We start from the raw sequence: 20,878 nt of genomic DNA, 5'->3' as shown, positions 1-20,878 counted from the left end.
TAAATAAAAAAAACATTATGATAGGACATAAGTACTTTATGAGAATGAATTTCCAACTTTTTTCTAAAAGAGGATATATCATGTTATTGTTTGGCCTTTCACAAACAAATTTAAAAATTTGTTTCATAGAAATTTTGAGATTTTTCGTGTCAAACACATATTATTATTACCATAAACGCCTCCGTGGTCGAGAGGTAAGGCTCTTAACTAGCATTCCGAAGGTCGCGGGTTCAAATCCCGGCATGCGCAAGTAAATTTTATTTGATTTATTTGTGTCATTTCACAATTTAATCATATAAATAATATACGGTATATTTGCGGCACGTTCTGGGGTGGAAAAAACTCTCAGCATCGCCCTGGTGTAAGACCACCATTCAGAATTAAAACGTTCCTTGAAATGACTTTAACCGTGTTTAGTGACCAGATCTGAATAGCCAGGTACTTCCCCACCTCCCTCTTCCCTATCTTCTTCCCCTCACCACTATCTTCAGCCTCACAAAATACATGAATTGGGGATTCCATAGTCTCACTGTCTCCAAATGGTTGAGAGCAGTTGGAACTCTTGTGCGGTATTAAAAAAACTAGTATAACTAAATAAAACAAATCCGTTTATTAACCTTCATAATATGCAATTTTTTTTACCTTTAATAGGTAGGTTTTACAAAAAATGTGACGCTCGTATTGTTTATGAAACTTTCATGAATTGTTTATGGCATGTACATCAAAATGGGCAGGTTATGGGCCGTTCGTGTTTTGTATTGTGTTGTTTCAAAATGAGCCAGTTATAAAATTAATATGCTGCGACAAATCGAATTAAGAAATACGTAGGAAAATTGTAACTTCATGTTTAGTAGTGTTATTTGACGTTGAGTTTGCCGTGAGGGATAACTATTGAAGGTAAGAATGGCTCATTATGCTACAGGTCGATGTCATGTTACCGATCAGCTTACATCAGTTGCAAATTTCGTTTGTAATATAGGTAACTGAAGAAAACGAGATGGAATTTTCACATCCTCCTCCGAATATGAGCCTGCCACCTCCCGGCATGGGAGGCATGGGCGGCCCTAGCGGTCCGAGCGGCCCGAGTGGTCCCGGCGGCCCGGGAGGCATAGGCGGCATAGGAGCGATGGGAGCGATGGGCAGCATGGGCCAGGGTGGCCGCGGCGGCATTCGCCACAGCTTCAGGCCCTACGCGTATCCCATGCGGGGCCTGATGCAGGGCCCTATGACGCAGGATGATTTCGACGGCAAGAGACTCAGGAAATCGGTAATGAGAAAAACTGTAGATTATAATGCCGCTATTATAAAGGCTTTGGAGTGTCGGGTTTGGCAGCGAGATTGGCGGGACAGGTACGCTCTTCAGCCAGATGCCATGTACACTGCCGATCTTCTGCCGCCTCCTTCTTACCCTGACAATCCTATCAATGCTGTCACAACGCGTTTTGTCAAGACGGCTACTAACAAGATGCGTTGTCCAATCTTCGCAGTTGCCTGGACGCCTGAAGGCCGGAGACTCGTCACCGGAGCCTCGTCCGGTGAGTTTACTCTCTGGAATGGTTTAACATTTAACTTTGAAACCATTTTACAAGCGCACGACAGTCCGGTGCGTTCCATGGTCTGGTCCCGGGGAGAGGGCTGGATGGTGACAGGAGACCACTCTGGGTACGTCAAGTATTGGCAAAGTAATATGAATAATGTCAAAATGTTCCAAGCCCACAAGGAAGCTGTAAGGGGAATTAGTTTTAGTCCTTCAGATTCTAAAATAGTTACTTGTTCCGATGATGGAACACTGAGGATATTTGACTTTTACCGGTGCCAGGAAGAAAGGATATTGAGGGGCCACGGTGCCGATGTGAAGTGTGTTCAGTGGCATCCCACCAAATCCCTCATTGTGTCGGGAAGTAAAGATAACCAACAGCCCATCAAACTGTGGGATCCCAAGTCGGGGCAATCCCTCGCCACATTGCACGCTCACAAATCCACCGTAATGGACTTGAAGTGGAACGAAAATGGCAATTGGTTGATAACTGCATCTCGCGATCACTTGCTTAAATTATTCGATATTCGTAAGATGGGAACGGAATTACAAATCTTCAGGGGGCACAAGAAAGAAGCTTCTAGTGTGGCCTGGCATCCAACCCACGAAGGGCTCTTCTGCTCCGGAGGATCAGATGGTGCTATTTTGTTCTGGAATGTCGGAACTGACAAAGAAGTGGGCTGTATCGAAGACGCTCACGAATCTATAGTTTGGACTTTGGCTTGGCATCCGCTAGGTCACATTCTGTGCTCAGGGTCCAATGATCACACTTCAAAGTTCTGGACGAGGAATCGTCCGGGAGATTTGATGAGAGATAAATACAATCTTAATACTCTTCCACCGGGTGTCCAAGACGAACAAGAATTAGATGAACCGGCAATGATTCCAGGCATGGGTCCCGAAGACAAGGTGGAGATATTTCCTTCCACGGATAAAGCTATTCCCGGTTTGGATCTGGACACCAGTGTTATTCCCAACGACACAGATAAAAAGGGAAAAAAGGTACCCTACAGCAAACCTATACCTCGCCACTTCCAGGCACAGTGGAACCACACCGGCGCGGAAGATTCCGATGCCTTGGCACAGGCCCTGGTGGAGTCCGTCCCGGGAGTTGTTCCACTTCAGCAAATTACTCCTTCCGCTATCATTGTTTATGGAAAGCTCGTACCTGTGGAACCAGGATCTAGATTAGAGGCAGCTATCGCCGAAGGACCTGTGGCTTTGAAAAAATTCATTGCATCGGGTGAAATAGAAGAACTACACGATGTGATGCCACACAATGAAGACAATGAAGATGATGAAGACTCTGATTCTCAACAAGTCATAACAAATAATGACACAAAGGATCAAGACATGAGGTTCCTCCACGGCACGGCCGAGCCACCGCCACCTAATCGTCAATTCCAAGACTTGCACAATTCTTCGATGAACCAGAATACAGGAGGTGCTGAACCTAACTATCAAGGGTTCCAGGTTGAACAAGAAAGGAGCTTTGACACCGATAGTAGAATGTCTTTTAATAATAGTACTAACAATTTCTCAAACCCTGACAGAGTGACACTGCTTGACACTGAGGGGAACTATCACCCCAATTCTAACAACAGAGCTTTTAGCGGCAACAGTGAACAAGAGTTTAGGGGCTTTGATGAATCAAGGAGAAGTTCTAACTCGATGTTCCAAGGGCCACCGGACCAAAATAACTTCAATAACTCAGATTACAGCAATCGGCCCCCAGATGCTTCGATGGGCGATGAGGGGGACCAAGCTTATGACATGAATGGCATGCGAGGTGATTCCAACTCCAGGTTCCAGACGAGGAACGAGGGCCCTCGGGGGGGAGGAGCGGGCTCCTGGGGCTTCCAGCAGCGGGAGGACAGTGGACGTGGTGGTGTGAATGGGCACCGCGGAGGCCGTGGAGGAGCTCCTTGGAGAGGGGGTCGAAGTCGGGGGCGCTCCTCCAATTCTAGAACTTTCCGTAGGCCTTCTAGAAATAATCACTATTAACTCAATGTATTTTATTCCTTTATTGGATTTAAAAGGATAATACAATTTTTTAAGGACTGCATTAATACACTCCATGAGTGCATTTCGGAAGTGAAAAATATTTGTTCTTAAAAAAATCTGAATAAATTTAGTAATTTTTTCTTATTTTTTTCATTATTTTTTAATTGGCAATATTGTGAATATTATCTCAGAAGTTCAGAATATTTTTTTTTTATACTGACAAATTCCCAAGCATCACATTGCAGTAAAGTTTGTAAACAACATTAACATTTTTTGTGAAGGTATATTATAAATTATAAATATTGCTCTGCCAAATATCAAAATGTTTCAATTTTTGATCCTATAATACAATTTTTTCATTGAATAAATTAATATTTCGATATATGTGTCCTGCTGTTATATATTTAATTGTGTTGGCGATTGGTGAAAAACTTTTTATATATAATTACATGGAAATCCAATCAATCATTTAATTTGTTAAGGAGCTTAAACGCATGCAATGAAAACCAGAATTTCATTGCTTTATTATTCAGCATTTGTCTTTTGTACATTTTTTAAGTGCATTTTGCCACTCTTTTCCTACTCATTTTCGGTCCGAAAACTGTTTTTTTCCGCTAACATTCCACCTCTCAAGATATATTTTTTTGCTTTTGTTTAACACAATTTCAAAAAGGAACCTGAAAAAATATTACTCGAAAAGTATCTTCCAAATTTAGCTATATTATTTTAGTAGTAAAAGTGATTGCACTCTTGTAATTTGTTTTGGGTAAGATGAATTGCCTTCAGGAAATGAATTCTTGTAATTAGTTTGTTGTTCTCGTGTTATGGTAAGTTTCAAATATTAGATTAGGATTCGCTTGGACCTGTGCTGATGAAAGATGCCCCCAACACTTGACCATGGCAGGTGAGATCTTATGTCACCAAATAATATATAATATTATATTTTGAATATGGATGGAATGTGCTAAAATGGTTTTTCCTTCTGTTTTTGAGGTGAATTATTGCCTTCAACATGAAGTGAAGATGTCAGACAGGGCCAGGGGCAAAGGATACAGAGAGGTTACAGAGAGTCTACAGATTGCCGAGTGCCGCGGACCGGAACACCGATCCTGAACGATATATCTTCGTAAGATGTTAGTTTGCTTTTAACACAATTTGTATAATAAAGTTTCCTTGTAAAATTTATGAATTTATATTTACCTATAATAATTAATTTATACAATATTTTCTGAATAAAGGTTTCTGCGACAACAATAAAGGATTTTAATTTCTCCTTATTCCTTAAATCATCCTTATGTTGCGCGTTTATAAAAATAAATAAAATTCTCAAAATGTAATTGGTGAGGAAGAAATCAATCTTTTCATCTTATTAATTTCAATGTATTGATTGTACGATGTTTGAATAAAAACACACTTCGAAATGACACACCATCTTATTGAATTCCCAAAAGTCATCCTTGGAGATAATAAAAAGAATATATTTTTTTTTTTTCAATTCAAACCTCCGCTGTAGAATTGTAAAATGTGTTTTTCCCCATATTGTGATTCTCACCATGCTTTTACCTTTGTTCTAGGATGAAGAAGTTATGGTTATTGTTCCCTATCTTGTGGCTTCTGCAATGTGTTTGCATATCCCGAGTACAATCGGGTTTACCGTCGGATTCGGATGAACCCATCCTGGTTCCGATCAACGGAACTCTGGACTTCACGATGACTAGAAAGAGCAAAGAGAACTACTGGCACGATGGGCGAGTAACGACCTTTGAACATTGTGTGCGTAAAGCCAAGTGTGAAGCTCTCAAGAACAATGTCAACTGTCTGGGCTCCAAGTTGACTTATTCGCACACCAGTCTCCACCTGACTTACAGCTACAGCCAGGAAGAGGTTCACGAGAAGTTGCAGCAGTACACGGCACTCAAGCACATCCCCAACTGCTGGGCCGTCATACAGCCCTTCCTCTGCGCCATCTTCATGCCCAAGTGTGAGGTGATCAAAGGCCAGGACATGGTATACCTGCCCTCCCTAGAGATGTGCAACAAGATCATGGAGCCCTGCAAGCTCGTCTACAACACCACCATCTTCCCCGACTTCTTGAAGTGCAACTCCTCGCTCTTTCCCACCACCGCGTGTGTCAATGACGTTAGAGAGATGAAGTTTAACACTACTGGGCTGTGCCTGCCCCCTCTAGTTCACACAGATATGCCGTTGCACTTTTACCAAGGAATGTCGGGGTGCGGGCTGCCGTGCCGTGACCCGCTGTACACGGAGAACGAGCACCAACAGATCCGGAGACTGGTCATGTGGGGAGCTTCCATCGCCTTTGCTCTGAACCTGTTTACCGCCGCCACCTTTCTTGTGGATTGGAGGAGCTCATCCAAGTACCCGGCACTAGTCATATTTTACATAAATGTCTGCTATATGATTTCATCTATCGGGTAATTACATATATTATTTATTACAATAATAGGTAGTTCAGCAAAGCTGTCACATGTCAGCTTGTCTACTTGGTTCTTAATATGTATTTAATTCATAATATAACATCTCTAAGTACATTTAGTGTTTTAACCCTTCAGGCCCCTTTCAAATTGATCGTTACATTTCTTAAAGATGCTACCAGAAAGTCAGACAATTTGTGTGTATTTCCGCTTCTCAATAAAATTCAAATAAATAAATATAATTCTAATTGTATCCGATAACTAATAACTGTTTTTGAAAGGCGATGAAATATGCCTTTAAATTTTATCATTAGAAATGAACATATAATTTTTTTTTTAAATCAAACATAAAAATTTTTAAAAAGTCTCACCTGACGTTTTTTCATCTAAACACTGAACTAAAATTACTGATAACAAAAACACAGATTTTATTAGTCAATTTTATTGTATTACTTTCACTTCACTTTTTTGTCGTTTCGTATAAAAATATGCTAAGATTTATAAATTTTTCACTAATTGTGGTCGGAACCTTTGGTTTCCTGGAGGTGTACATTATTTTAATTATTCTGTGGTTGACTTCTACATTTGAATTTAAAGTTTGGTATTTTTCTTTCTAACACCGTTTAGTTCATATTTATAACGGTAAAGGAGATGACGGTACATGACGGTAAAGGAGATACAACCATTTCTATGAGACTATATGAGCTGTTCCGGAAAGCGAACAAATTGACTCTACGGATAATAGCTGTTTGTTCAAAAAACCCAACAAATTTGCCTGAGGAGTTTCAAGATATATGTATCTCAATTAAAGAAATGGTATATTTAGCAATTACAAGTATTTAAAGATAAATATTTAGTTAGGTACATTAAGATATTCAAAGATACATGGATTGCTCACTTATCAACCACATCTTTGTCATTTTGGGGCAGGGTGTCTCATTAGTCTCCAATTTAAAGTTTTTATTAAGTTTGTTAAAAATCACAGGTATAAAGCAATCAAGCGTTCGGCCGTCTGTACTTATTTAATCTTTCGTTCTGTAAATCTTGTGGTATGTCAGTGTTTCAGTGGCTTTTTGTACAAACTTTCTCCCGCGTTATCCATAATAGTAGTATACCAGAAGACAGAGCTAGTCTAATAACATAATCTTAATAAACACCTAAATAATAACAGGTGGCGCAAAAGTCCTCACTCGATTTTCTAGGGTAATTTAAAGACTCCATTTGCAAAAATGAGAGAATTTTCCTATTGGGTGTTGACTTTTGCGCCACTTGAAATTTGCTCTGAAAAACCCAATTATTTGCTGTCAACTTAACAGTATGTATACATTCACGAACCGAAACGCTACCGGAGCCATGAATTATGGGGAAGGAATAAAGCAACTGCATGCGGCGTTTCGCATAAGTTGAGGTTCAACTGGGCAGTTCTTATTCTGAAGAATGTATCAAAAATATCATTTGGTGTTACTGAATAGTAATATGAATATGTGCTTTTATTTCAGATGGTTGGCTCAGTTCCTGTTTGATTCTCGAGGTGATATAGTCTGTTCCAAAGATAGAACCATGCGGCGTGGAGAGCCTTCGGCTGGAGAGAACCTGTCTTGTGTCATCATATTTGTTTTGGTAAGAGTAGGTCCTAATCAAATAGACAATTCCTCCATTCTAGAATAGTATCTGTCTTCTCTGGACTTGTCTTCATTCATACGATGTGTCAACTAATATGGATATCTCTCTGTATTATAGGTTTATTACTTTCTGATGGCCGCATGTGTTTGGTTCGTTATCTTTACCTACGCTTGGCACATGAGCTTCAAGGCGCTAGGTGAATATCATTCTTGTCTTTTTCCTCTTCCTAATTTACCAACAATTTCAAATACCTCTAACCAAAATGGTATATTTTAGTGTTGCTTCATCTACTAACTTGATTAACTTTCCCTACATGCCTTATTACTAGCAATGGATATCCGGTATCTGTAGCTCCATTGAAGCCAGAGTCAAGTTAGCATCTCAGAAGCTGGGCGAAGGTACAAGGCTCGCAGATACTGTGGATAGTACACAACTGCTCACCCTGTACAAATCGCAAGTGCGCCCTACTGTTGAATTTGGCAACCACTTCTGGTCTGGAGCCTCAAAATACCTGATAAAAACCCTTGCAGAAACAGATTGCCAGCATCCTGTCCTTGTTCTACCGGTATTACAATGGAAGATGCTCCGAGGAACTAGCGCCAATGACCGTGGTTGGTAAACACGTCAAACGCGCACCCAACATATGTACACTTTTGGGGTCATGTTTACTCTTCAACATATTTTAAAAGACAATAAAACAGCTAATATTATCCCCCTAGACTTGATTTTCCTAAAAAACGAAAGCTCAAAACAAAAAGAGTAATCCTAAGAGTAAACCTGAGTAGCTTGTACCTGAGTACTAGAGTTTCAGGACCCTGTGTGTATTATTGTGTAATGCTAATAACTGTATAATGTGTATGCGTGTGCGTGCCAGGCAAGATCCAGGAGCGCATAGACAAGAAGGGCGCATACTTCCACCTGGTGGCGTGGTCGCTGCCGCTCGTGCTGACCATCACTGTGATGGCGCTGGGCGAGATCGACGGCAGCAGTGTGGTGGGCATCTGCTTCGTGGGTTATCTCAACCACGCCATCCGCGCCGCCTTCCTACTCGGGCCCATCTCCGCCGTGTTGCTCATCGGCGGCTACTTTCTCTCCAGAGGTAAAAACACACCACAAAGATTAGAGATTTCCTACTCTATAACAGTATAGAGTACAAGCCGTCAGGCGCCTGCCAAATTCAAATGCCATCGGCACTCTATATCAGGGCTATTAGCCGGCAACGTCAGTTGCATCTCTGGAATAACTTGATTAGTAAAATCTCAAATTGTAATATTTAATTAATGAAGACAATATTAACCACTCTCAAACGAAAGATGTGAAACAGAAAAGGCATAAAAAGATTCAGTCGCATTTAGGAATTGACCCTTGGACCTTTTCCTTGCCGGGGAATGCTCTAACCACTGAACTATTTCGACCATATCAACTTTAACTCATTTTTAACTGTAACATACTTGACTGAGAGCTATCATTAACCTTTCCCTTACTGTGCTAAAAAAATACACGCGTTCCGGTGCTGTGTAGTCAATACACATCTCAAAATAAGCGATTTAATATCGGAAAAATATGAATATTCATTGTTAATCGATTATGTTTATTATATTTTATATCTAAAGTGATAATAATTGTAATTTAATTGCTGAAAACATGAAAAAACCATCGGCAGATGCTAAAGAAACGTGCGAGGGGTCCACATCTAACGACGGTTCGCGGCCAACTGGCTAGCGGCTGGCACAAACACAGGTGCGGTCGTAGGTATCGATGGTCTAAATCAAAAACTACAACTGCAGAAGTGTGGATGTCTCATGTTCCCCCATAGCGAATTAAAGCGGGACATCAATAGCGTGTCATTTCCTCACACACTCTTCGCGTATTAGTATCACACTGTTGATTGTATTGGTGAATTTGTTCCCGATTTTTAACAAAAAATTCTGATTTTTAAATGAATTTGAAAACAATGTAAAATATTATTTTTTAATTCAGTGCATAAATGTATAACGGAGGAATACCTAAAATCTGAACCCAGAATTTATTACATTTATAGAGTTATTAATATTAAAGTTATTAGAAGCAATGTGTAGTAAATACACACCACAGATAAGGGAAGGTTAAGAGCTTGATATAGACCCAGCGGAATTTCTCAACTGTCAAAACTTCTTCATATCGTCGCTAGTTGGCGATAGTTGTTCATTCGCTAACTTATTAATGTTAAACATGTGTTATAAACCGCATACAGATATGCTGCCATTCACCATCCCGATTTGAAAAAAAAAACAACCAACTAGTAAAAAAGTGTGGTTTGTTGGGACCTACGATTTTGGTAGAGAATTTGGTATAATTTTTTTTTACCAATGTTTAATTACTTACTACTTGTCATTTTAAAATCACATTAGATTTGAACGGCTAGTTCTGATATCGTGATGTTAGTATTATTTGGCTTGGCCTTCGATTGATATTTTTATTGTCTTTTTAACTCTAAAATTCTAAATTATATATTATTTTCAAACTAGGTTCATGGATTAGTCGATGTAATTTTCATGTTTGACCAATTTGGGAAGCGGGTACGGGTACCACTGCCGAACCATAATAATATAATGATTAATAAAATATAAAAATAATAAATAAATATAATATAATGATTACCAACATCTCTGATACCCATATCTGGCCACCCCAACAGATTCGCTAACTTTGGTGACTTAGCAGGGGTGCCCAGGTTCATGGGGTGAGGATTGTCTAGGTCTTGGTGGGGGATGTATCTGCCCACCTACTGTGAGGCGGGATGGATTTGGGGAGACTGTTTAGGGGAGATCTTTTTACCTCCAGCAGGACTCTCTGAACAGGACATACTGACCCCCAAATTCCTACCCACCCCTTTCTTTTTCCTTTCCTTAAAAAAAAACCTCCTCACAGCATCCCCAAAGATGACATAGGCCTTGAGAAAAATTACTTTCCTCAGGGCCTCCTGTGTAATGTAAAATAAAAAAATAATTAATTTTCAAGCCGTCAGAGAAGCTGCACAAAATGTAATCTCTTACCAATTATAGTAAACATTTCATGATGCGTGACATCATTACAGTGGTGTTTTCTTTAATCTAAATAAATAGTGCAATAAAAAAGATGAAGAAATTTAGTTTTACTAACTTTTGTCTTTGGAATTAGATAAGTACATTTTTTCATTGTTATCAGATCAAATTTGGAATATTAAAGAGTTGATTGACTTCACCACAAAAAGTTACACAGCAAAATCGACTCCAAATGTGATGTAGATTCACCAGTTTCCCGCTTGTACTCCCAGTTTCCGGACACCGTGCATAAAAGCGACATTTTGTTAATTTTCTTTAAAGTTTATTTGTTTTTTTCTCAAACACTATTTACTTTTAATTTGAACAATTAATTTAATTTGAAAATTCAAAGATTTAAAAATAAATTTTAAAAATGGCAACGCGCTCACTTACTTCAATTACTTATGTAAAATTATAATTGTTTCCCAAACGTTGTGTAACTACACATAATGATAAATATAAATATGTAAGAAGATCGATAAAAAACATTGTGTAAAAAATACAAATTTTTAGGTACCTAATGTATGTGTTGAGCTTCAAAGGGTTACACACTTACGTATAAGTAAACACAAGGAATTCTCTCCCACACACACAAAAATTTGTAATTTATTAATATTATCTATCAATATATTCAATAATTTTGTTTTTCCTCCTTCATATAATCCGGGCCTCTTCAATACCCATATTAATAAATCCTTTCCTACAGCCCCTACCTTAACCCGCCTCACAAGGCTGCCCAACTGGGTGGCAACATAGCTCCCCTGCCCTTACACTGTACAGACAGGGGCGCTCTTGTGAGGTGTTAAATAATAAAAACATACAAAAATGTGTTTTGAACATTAACATTGACGATGATTATATCATCAACTTGAACACAGAATGCTCCATGGAACTAACTTTGTTGAATTATTTAACTTTTAAAATTTTTATTATTATATTTTCACGGTTTAATCCGTATTTTACGTAAACAAGAACATTTTATTTGCCAGGATTTAATGAAATCATTTCACCAATTATAACCTGTTAATATTTTTTGGCATCTTTTAAAACTACTTGGGAGTGTTTTTGCTGTTTGTTCGTAAACTGAACCATGGAACCCGCCTTTTAAAACAATTTAATAATTTTTTTTTTTATCAACATTGATGTTAGAAAGCTCAAAACACAAAGCTCAAAGCTCAACAATACTAAATAAATTCAATTTGCCGCCATCGAAAGGAATGCCAATCAACATGCTACACTAGCTCCCTCTAGCGGCTAGAGTTGTTGAAATTGCCACTATTTCACTGGACTTCCACATATTATTAACCCTATCCCTGTGGGAGACGCACGCCTGCGACGCACTGTACATGCCCTGTACGCGGGAGGCAAATCTGTACGACGTAAAGTTTCTTCGGCGTTATGGGTATGAAACATGCTTGAGCACGGTAAAACTTATACTCCTAAAAAATCTCACATCTTTACACTACTGACTTCTTACGATATTTATCCATAATACGTATCCTAATCATGGATACAAAGATTTGAAGGGATCTTCCAACTCAGAGCGAAAAATGAATCAGTTTGAATTCTTCCCGCGTCTTTACACACGTTATTGCGCATTTTATAAGATTCTCAAACAGAGACGCTCGCCGTGTAGATTACATTGTTTTATCGAATTATTGTTTGCTTTTTCGTGGATATGAACTATTTTAATTACAGTGTACATTCATCTGATTTATCATATTTTAAAATAAGTTCAGTTACATACATTCATTCAAACTATTGAAGAAATATAAAATTTCGTCAGTGTTAGATTATTTTCAAATAAAGATACGTGGTTAAAACTTTTTTTTAGTGAAAAATCAAGTGTAAAGTTGTACAAGTTTGACTTTTTATCAATTTTTGAAATTATTTTTATTGCCAAAATACAAAATGTCGGGTCGTGGTCTTAATGACGAAGAAATATTTGGTGCTACTTTAGAAATAGATTCAGATTTTGAAATTAGTGACAGTGACGTCGATAATAATTGCGAAGCTGCTGAAATACATGAAAGCCATGATTCTGAACCAGAAATGAACATTGAAGAAGGAGAAGAAGTGGTTGAAAATCTGTGGACTGCCGGCCCTTTCGTACCCATTATTTATGGATTCGACGATTTCGCATCAGGTATCAATCCAGATACCAGGTTAGCTGAAGACACGCCCGAACTTATGTTTTTTGAACATTTTTTGAATACAGAAATTATGACAAAAATTGTTGATGAAACAAATCAATTTTATCAATATAAAATTAGGACGATGGATTTTACAGCAAAATCGAGAGTTACAAAATGGGTTGATACAACAGTCTCGGAAATTTACTGTGTTTTTATTGCGTTAACATTTGCCATGACTAGGAACAAACACTTAACTATGGAGGAACATTGGAGTACGAACCCCATAATCTTTTCACCAATATTTGGAAAGACAATGCCCGTTATCAGATAATATTACAGATGCTCCACTTTAGTGATAGTAATATTCAAACGCCTACTGATAGACTGCATAAAATACGTGTTCTTGTTGACCACACACGAAAGATTTTTATATCAACTATGATGCCCCATGAAAAATCTATGTATTGACGAAAGCATCATCGTTTTCAAAGGCCGTCTATTATTCAAGCAATACATTCCATCTAAACGTCACCGATTTGGAATAAAAATGTTTGTGATGTGTGACGTCATGACGGGTTTCATTCTCGATTTTATAATTTATGTTGGTTCTGATACAGAAAAAAATGATACTCAAGGTATTGGTATTTCGGGAGGCGTTGTAACCACCCTTTTGTCAGATTATTTCGGAAAGGGTCATAATTTGTGGTGCGACAACTGGTACACTAGTCCAAATTTATTTAAATATTTACACGAAAAAAAAACTAATGCTTGTGGCACTGTTGGGAAAAACAGGAAAGGCATGGCACCTTTTGTTAAATTGAAGAAAGGGGAAATCCAATCAAAGCACCAATCACCGTAATGGCACGATAGGCGTGAAATCCACATGCTGACCACTCTTCACGATGGTTCTGTTGGACCATCGGGAAAAATAAATAGATCGACAGGAGAGCCCATTTTAAAACCACAATGTGTTCTAGACTATAACAAGAACATGGGTCTAGTAGACAAAGCTGATATGATGCTAAGCAACTTAAGTTGTATGAGGAAGTCACTCAAATGGTACAGGAAAGTTGCATTTCATATAATTGATTTGTATTTATTAAATGCTCGCATAATATACCAAACTGTAACATCAAAAAAAGTCAGTTTGGCTGATTTCCAAATGGCTGTGATTGAGCAATTACTAGAGAAATATCACAAAACTTTGCCGAGTATTTTACGTCCCACAACATCAAGAGATTACCCGATGCGTTTATCATCGAAAATTGTTTCCAAACACATGCCCATTAAAGTTCCCCCTTCAGCAAAAAACACAAACCCTCGTCGAAGGTGTCGTGTCTGTGCCACTTCAACACTGAAGCCCAAAGTCAGAAAACTTACTAAATTTATGTGCTTAGAGTGCAATGTGTCGTTATGCGTTGAGAACTGTTTCAAAATTTATCACGATAAAAAAATATATTAAGTGATACATATTTACGGTGACATAATAACAGAAAAATTATTTCATTATTTTTGTAAATTTAAGTCTAGTTATTTTTTATTATATGAACCTTTTTAAGTGTGTCAATATTTCATGTATCCAGTCAAACACGACATCGCACCCATAAATCAACCACTTACATCGCACCACAGTTGAAGAGCTCTACTCCGGTATGTTTATAAGCATGTGTATCGTTATCTTTGAAATATTAACATGGCCGCCCGGGTATACCGTATCAGTTACATTACGAATATATACTTCGAATTTTTATCAAGTCCCATTGATGTTCGGATTGTTTATTTATACTTGAAAAGATAATTCAAGACATAAGCAACATATTTTTTAAAACAAATTTTAAAATCCATGCGTGATTATTGTTTAAAGTCATAAATTAGATTGATGATAAATAGCCCCGCGTGTGAACGAAGTGATACAAATTTATGACGCATAGAAAAGGTTAATATCATAGGGTATTTGGTATTATATATGTATTTTAAATGAAAAATATTGTCCGACATCATTATTAATGAGATAAAATATGTATCTCAGTTGTTAATGGGGATTTTATTATGTATTAGCGATTTATGTATGATGGTTGAATGTCTAAATTAATCAAGAAAAAAATTCAGCAAAGTGAAAAATAGTAGTCTATTATTTGGTAATAACAAATATCATGTCTGGGCATGGCATACGAAAGGTAGTTTTAGACGTGTTTGATAGCTGTTTTTCATCAAATCGCACTATTTTGCCTTTTTCCCCCTTGACATTATCTTAATTTTTTTAATGCATTTTTTTTTTCTGTTTCACATTTTTCGTTAGTCGAGAGTCGTCGAATATGGTCTTCAATAATGTAATTAGATAGTTTGACAATCTCCGTGTTCTCCAGCTTCAACTCCAAAGGTAGCAGGGTTCAGAATCCCGGCATGCGCAAATAACATAGTATCGCCCTGGTAACAGCTCACCATTCTATAACGAAACGTTGCTAGAAATGACATTAGTTGTGTTTGGTGGCCAGGTATAAAGGGCCAGGTATAAAGGGCCAGGTATAATCCTCCTCTCCAATCTTTTCAGCCTAATAACAAGTCGGGAGGTCATAGCCCCACCGGTATTGTTTATTTTCATTCACATTGTACTAATTTCATACATTTTATTACTTTGCTTGCAACAGGATTAACAGTTTGGTAAGTAAAAAAATTATTTGCAGAATAAATAATAAATTATATTAGAACTCAATTCTTTCAAAAAAGGCATTACAAATACAATATATATACCTAAATGCTTCGACAGCCTACCCGAAAATATCAGAACAATCGAAAACGAAAAACACCTACTAAAAGCGATTAAAGAGAAGTTTTTTTGTTTGTAAAAATATAGTGTAAAAAATAAATATGAACTCAAATATAAAGTATCTCTAATGAATTAAAGTACAATGTATTGGCATGTACTTAAATTTTAAATGTAATTATTTTGGAGTTTTTGTGACAAAAAATATTAGAAATTTTCAGATAGACCGAAATCTTAACGTAGCAAAATAGTAATTAATTAATTTATAGAATCACGTAATTATGTCGGTAGGTATGTCCTTCATTTTGTTTTTAGTTTTATATTATCTAGATCTGAACTGTTTCACAGAGTCTGTAAGTATTTAAATTGTACATACCAGCATTTAGCCCATTGCATCCAACGAAGGTTATTATTCTGAAATTCATAAATTTTAGTATGTAGTATGTTGTAGGTTTTGAAAAGTGTATTGTAATATGTAAAGTTTACTGTTTTTTTAAAAAATGCTTTATGCAAACAATGCATCTGTGTGAAACATGCTTTATGCCAGCAAGGCACCTATGTGAAATGTGTTATGCAAGAAATAAATAATAAATGAATAATGTTTGCAGGCCTCCTGACATTGATATCGGTGCAGACATCGAGCAAAGATATAATATCGGCACGCGCCTCCAGCAAGATCCGCAACTCTATCATGAGGTGTGGTGTGACGGCTATCATGTCGCTGGTGTTCATTGGCGCCACCTACTTCTACCACATTTATGAGTTTCTTAATTCCAAAGAGTGGTATGACAGCTTCCGAGCTTTCCTGGTATGTCGCCTGACAGCCATGTACAGCGGCAGGGAGGCCAGCGAGTGCGTGCAGAGGCAGCGGCCCAGTGTGGCGCTACTCCAACTGCAGCTGCTGTGTCTGTTCTGCAGCGCGGCCGTCATGGCCAGCTGGGCCTGGACGGGAGCCACCATCGACACCTGGAAGAGATACATCAGGAGGAAATGTGGTTGTGAAATCGAAGAGCCCGTGAAACTCCAAAAGCACAAACTGATAGCTCAAGCGTTTGCCCGTCGCAAGGAGTTCCACAACCAGGGCCGGATGTCCATCTCCTTCCACAATACGCACACTGACCCCATCGGACTGAACTTTGAGCTCAACTCCGTAGAGAGTCACGACTTTAGCTCCACGTGGGCTAACAACCTGCCGCGTTTCGTCAAGCGGCGCGGCGCGCTCACCGGGCAACACTACTCACACTCCCACTCCTCCAACAACGCTCTCAGGAGGAATTCGCAGGTATTACTATGTACTTACTATTGTACCTCCCAGTAGCTCCCTTTTTCCTATCCTTATCATAAGTGCACCTTGACCAAGTAGACTTTCATAATAATTTTTATTTTTATTTCAGGATTCACAAATTAGCTTTAGTCTTCGGCATGTGTCTGTGGAATCTCGAAGAAACTCACTAGATAGTCAGCTCTCTGTCAAAATAGCGGAAGTGAAGACCAAGGTTGGCAGCCGACGTCGGATGAAACCGTCCTCCAAGTCACGGCGCCGTCCCACCAGGAACAACACTGTCTACACCCGCAAGGAGAGCACCACATCGGTGGAAAGCCAAATTGGGACACACATACTGAGCGCTATGTCATCCACTAAAGAAAGAAATGTTATTAATCGGAGGACAGGAAATGCTGGACTGAGTCCGGAACAGGTTGACCTGCTGTTGGCTAATGGTAAAATGATTTTGCCTTTCCTTCAAAACCAGGGCTTGACCACAACTTCCGACGAGGAGAATGGATCTATGGCTTCTTTTAAAATACGAGATAGTAAAGTTAATATCATACTTCGGAAAAAGGAGCTCAATATGAGTACAGATCTAGCCGACTCAAATTGCGGCAATGGATTGAACATCATAGAATATCAAACAGACTCTGACACGGAGGCTGATAATAAGCAATTGGCCCGCATCAAGCAAGGTAACCACCTGGATCCCATTTCAAGTGGGGAGTACCGGGCGGAGAGGGGCTCGGGGCGCAGAGATGTTTATCGGGACGTAAGAGGGAGTAAGAGCAGCTCCAAGAGCAAGTCCAGCCGCAGGTCGTCCAGGCAAAGCGGCAGAATTAAATGTAAACGTCAAATGAAAGGTCCAAAAAGCATCAAGAGCAAGGAGGACGGAATCAGATTAAGTACATTCAAACGAAAACACGCCCACCTGAATTCAGATGTAACCGTTTCGCACAATTGTAAAAATTCTCTCGGTTCGTCCTTCGACTCATATTGCTCGGAGTTGGGACCTCTCGCTCTTCAAAGCTCATTTTCTGGAGTCTCAGTTGAGAAAAACAATTCTCGAAACAGTAAAAGAAGTTGCGACGTGGGAATACAGGCAAATCCACACGACATAGCCACACACACGAGTTCGTACGAAGGAGAAATCACTAAGAGTAAATTGAGTGCTTTGAAAAAATCTCAAAATTCACATTTGTCATACAATACGACTGATAAAAGTTCAGCACCGGATAAAAAAGATAAATTGCCAAAAAAGAAAAGTTCTGTTAACAGAGATTTACGGATTGTCAGTATGGACAAGCAGGACATGGACACGGGGAAGTATCATTCGGGAAGTAAGAACCGCGCCCATCACGCCCACATCGCCCGGCACGACGACTCTCATGAACCACTGTTGACTCAAAAGAAGAACGACCGCCCCGTAATTATCACAAAGCGAAATGATGGTGCTTGTAATCTAAGTGAATCAAAGAAATTAAAGCAATTATTGCTGCCCTAGATAATATGTAAATCGATCTTATGAAATCTCATTTTGTGACTTATAATGTATTATGAACTCCTTAATTTGGTTTACGTAAAGACTAACAAGTAATAATCTATGGTAAGTCATTCTGGATGTGATATTTACTCCATTTAAGTCTGGTATTTCATCATCTTTTTCATTTAAGTCCAAAAACTCGAACTAACACTCTGCTGCTGCTTAATTCACAATAGTCACTAACATTGAAACCGTCTTCATAATTTTAGCCAACCTCGTCAAATTCCTCACGTAAATCGTCTTGTTTTGGCGTAGGTTATAAGATTTCACAGTCAGGGGTTGTGTTGGTTTTTTTATATGAAGTATTTTGTGCTGATTCTATAACAGACAGCATGGGAATATCGGGTTGCTCTTTGACCATATTTTTTGGTTGCGTTGATGTTAAAGTCAGAATTTTTATGCGCGCTGTTTACAATATAATATGCTAATATTATTATAATGCAACTTTGTCCCATAATCCTCACCTTTTTAATGGGGGTTCACTGCGCAAACGCACTTTAGAGAAAACTGCCACTGCATGGTACTGATAACGTCATCGGTGCCAATACCCTTTCCTCTTGCCCATCTGTTGTCTAGTAAGCACTAGCGCAGCTTGTGAGCGATCCATTTCAACATTGTACCAGCCTTTCAGAAGTTGATGAAATACCAGGCATTAGTATTTGTTACCACTTAACCTTCTTAACTTCTCTCTGTTTATTATATAATATACTCTGCATAATTTACAGTCATTATGTATTATGTATTAGGAATCTGCAATGGTTGACTTTTACAACTTAATATTAGGATCATTTTTGAGAGTACAATATATTTTTACTATTAATACTTTATTAGAATGATGCATTTATTGATATTATTTTTTTTATTTTGAAATAGTGCTTAAATTATTTCATTCCTACGATATTAACAAAATCCATAGAACATAGATTTTGTACTATAAAAATGATTAATATGTATTTCAAGTAAACATTTAAGACTGAATTGAATTAAAGGAGTGAGTTATTCTCTCTATAATTATGTAATTGCGATGTTTTGCATTTGATTTTAAAACCATGAGTTAATGTAAGACTTTGATGTGATTTGTTGTATACCTAATACAAAAATATAGTTTATTCAAATGAAGTAAGTATGTTATTACAATAAATTAAGATTGAACTTTTTATAATAAAGTCAGCAAAAAGGTAATTATTTATTTATTTTCATAGTCTCCATAAAACAGTAGTTCTACTGCGCAGTAGCTAAAAACCACGGCAGTACACATGTAACATAAATGTACATATACATATGTAACACCGATCAGTGGCTGCATTCATTGACATCGCATTTTAATAATAACAATGTATAAATATTTACAGAGTGTACAGCAGCGGTACATGAGTATTTAATTTAACATAGTAAGGGCCCGTTCCCACTTCCGTTTTCAAATCGGAGGCGGGTCCCGTTTTAAAAACGGATGCTCTACGGCCCTGTTCACACCTCCGTTTAAAAAACGGATCCGTTTTAAAATCGGATCATACTCTGCGAAAACAAATAATTGTCACTTCAACCAAAACATTTTATTTTTTTCATTTTTCAGTAGACGATCGAGCGTAATGGACGATGATGAAGCTCTTGTTGTCATGTGGTAAACATGTTGATAATTTTGATATAAAAAAGTTGTGTACACCAAGCGTTTTGTTTTTATTTAATTAAAAATAAAATATTGTAGTTTGTCGGCTACTGGGTCTTCCAGTGGCGGTCCGTGAGTTTTTAGCCAGGTAGATTGCTAGGGTAAAAATATGTTTTAATTTATTTACTTATCAAAATAACCAAATACAAGCACGCAGCGTGCCTGCTTCCTTGCGACTGGGAGCGGGCGGGGAGAGGTCGGGGTGTGGCGGGGACTCTGCCGGAACGACTAGGCGACAAGTGTGAACAGCTCCATACAAAACTATGAGCGAGCGAGTTCCGGCACTGGCCATCCATCCGACAAAAAATGTCAGATCCGTTCTCAAATCGTGTCAGACAAGTGTGAACAGCTCTATACATGCACTACAGCCGCTAGGGCATCCGTTCTCAAATCGTGTCAGACAAGTGTGAACAGCTCCATACATGGACTACAGCCGCTAGGGCATCCGTTCTCAAATGGTATCAGACAAGTGTGAACAGCTCCATACAAGCACTACAGCCGCTAGGGCATCCGTTCTCAAATCGTGTCAGACAAGTGTGAACAGCTCCATACATGCACTACAGCCGCTAGGGCATCCGTTCTCAAATGGTATCAGACAAGTGTGAACAGCTCCATACATGCACTACAGCCGCTAGGGCATCCGTTCTCAAATCGTGCCAGACAAGTGTGAACAGCTCCATACATGCACTACAGCCGCTAGGGCATCCGTTCTCAAATGGTATCAGACAAGTGTGAACAGCTCCATACATGCACTACAGCCGCTAGGGCATCCGTTCTCAAATGGTATCAGACAAGTGTGAACAGCTCCATACATGCACTACAGCCGCTAGGGCATCCGTTCT

The 20,878-nt window shown here is 38.6% G+C and overlaps 2 protein-coding genes across 4 annotated transcripts; both read left to right on the top strand.

Annotated features, from left to right (window-relative positions):
• Positions 1–760: 760 nt before the first annotated feature.
• Positions 761–4,245, top strand: Wdr33 (WD repeat domain 33). Its single transcript, XM_089635103.1, has 2 exons — positions 761–897; positions 980–4,245. Exon 2 carries the CDS (start codon positions 998–1,000, stop codon positions 3,539–3,541), a length of 2,544 nt encoding a protein of 847 aa, XP_089491229.1. The 5' UTR covers positions 761–897; positions 980–997; the 3' UTR covers positions 3,542–4,245.
• On the top strand, positions 769–19,551 carry smo (smoothened, frizzled class receptor). 3 transcript variants are annotated; one of them, XM_089635009.1, is made up of 7 exons: positions 769–897; positions 5,116–5,976; positions 7,476–7,596; positions 7,717–7,795; positions 8,474–8,698; positions 16,169–16,842; positions 16,955–19,551. In XM_089635009.1, exons 2-7 carry the CDS (start codon positions 5,117–5,119, stop codon positions 18,329–18,331), a joined length of 3,336 nt encoding a protein of 1,111 aa, XP_089491135.1. In that variant the 5' UTR covers positions 769–897; position 5,116; the 3' UTR covers positions 18,332–19,551. The 3 variants fall into 3 exon arrangements, with proteins under 3 accessions (XP_089491135.1, XP_089490968.1, XP_089491050.1); XM_089634842.1 differs by lacking the exon at positions 769–897 and adding an exon at positions 1,132–1,267; XM_089634924.1 differs by lacking the exon at positions 769–897 and adding an exon at positions 4,333–4,674.
• Positions 19,552–20,878: the final 1,327 nt, after the last annotated feature.

Source organism: Hesperophylax consimilis, chromosome 1, assembly GCF_061612785.1.
Source record: "Hesperophylax consimilis isolate HC1 chromosome 1, BYU_Hcon_1.0, whole genome shotgun sequence".
In the NCBI taxonomy this organism is placed as follows: Eukaryota; Metazoa; Arthropoda; class Insecta; order Trichoptera; family Limnephilidae; genus Hesperophylax; species Hesperophylax consimilis.
This window is presented reverse-complemented; position numbering and strand designations above follow the sequence as displayed.

What these genes read in the sequence shown, in the direction of transcription:
- smo (XM_089634842.1), top strand. Translation starts at nt 1,236, where the DNA reads ATGATTTCGACGGCAAGAGACTCAGGAAATCG. An exon ending in TATATGATTTCATCTATCGG is followed by an intron (nt 5,977 to 7,475) that starts GTAATTACATAT and finishes CTTTTATTTCAG; the next exon opens with ATGGTTGGCTCAGTTCCTGT. An exon ending in CTCTCAGGAGGAATTCGCAG is followed by an intron (nt 16,843 to 16,954) that starts GTATTACTATGT and finishes TTTTTATTTCAG; the next exon opens with GATTCACAAATTAGCTTTAG.
- Wdr33 (XM_089635103.1), top strand. Translation starts at nt 998, where the DNA reads ATGGAATTTTCACATCCTCCTCCGAATATGAGCCTGCCACCTCCCGGC.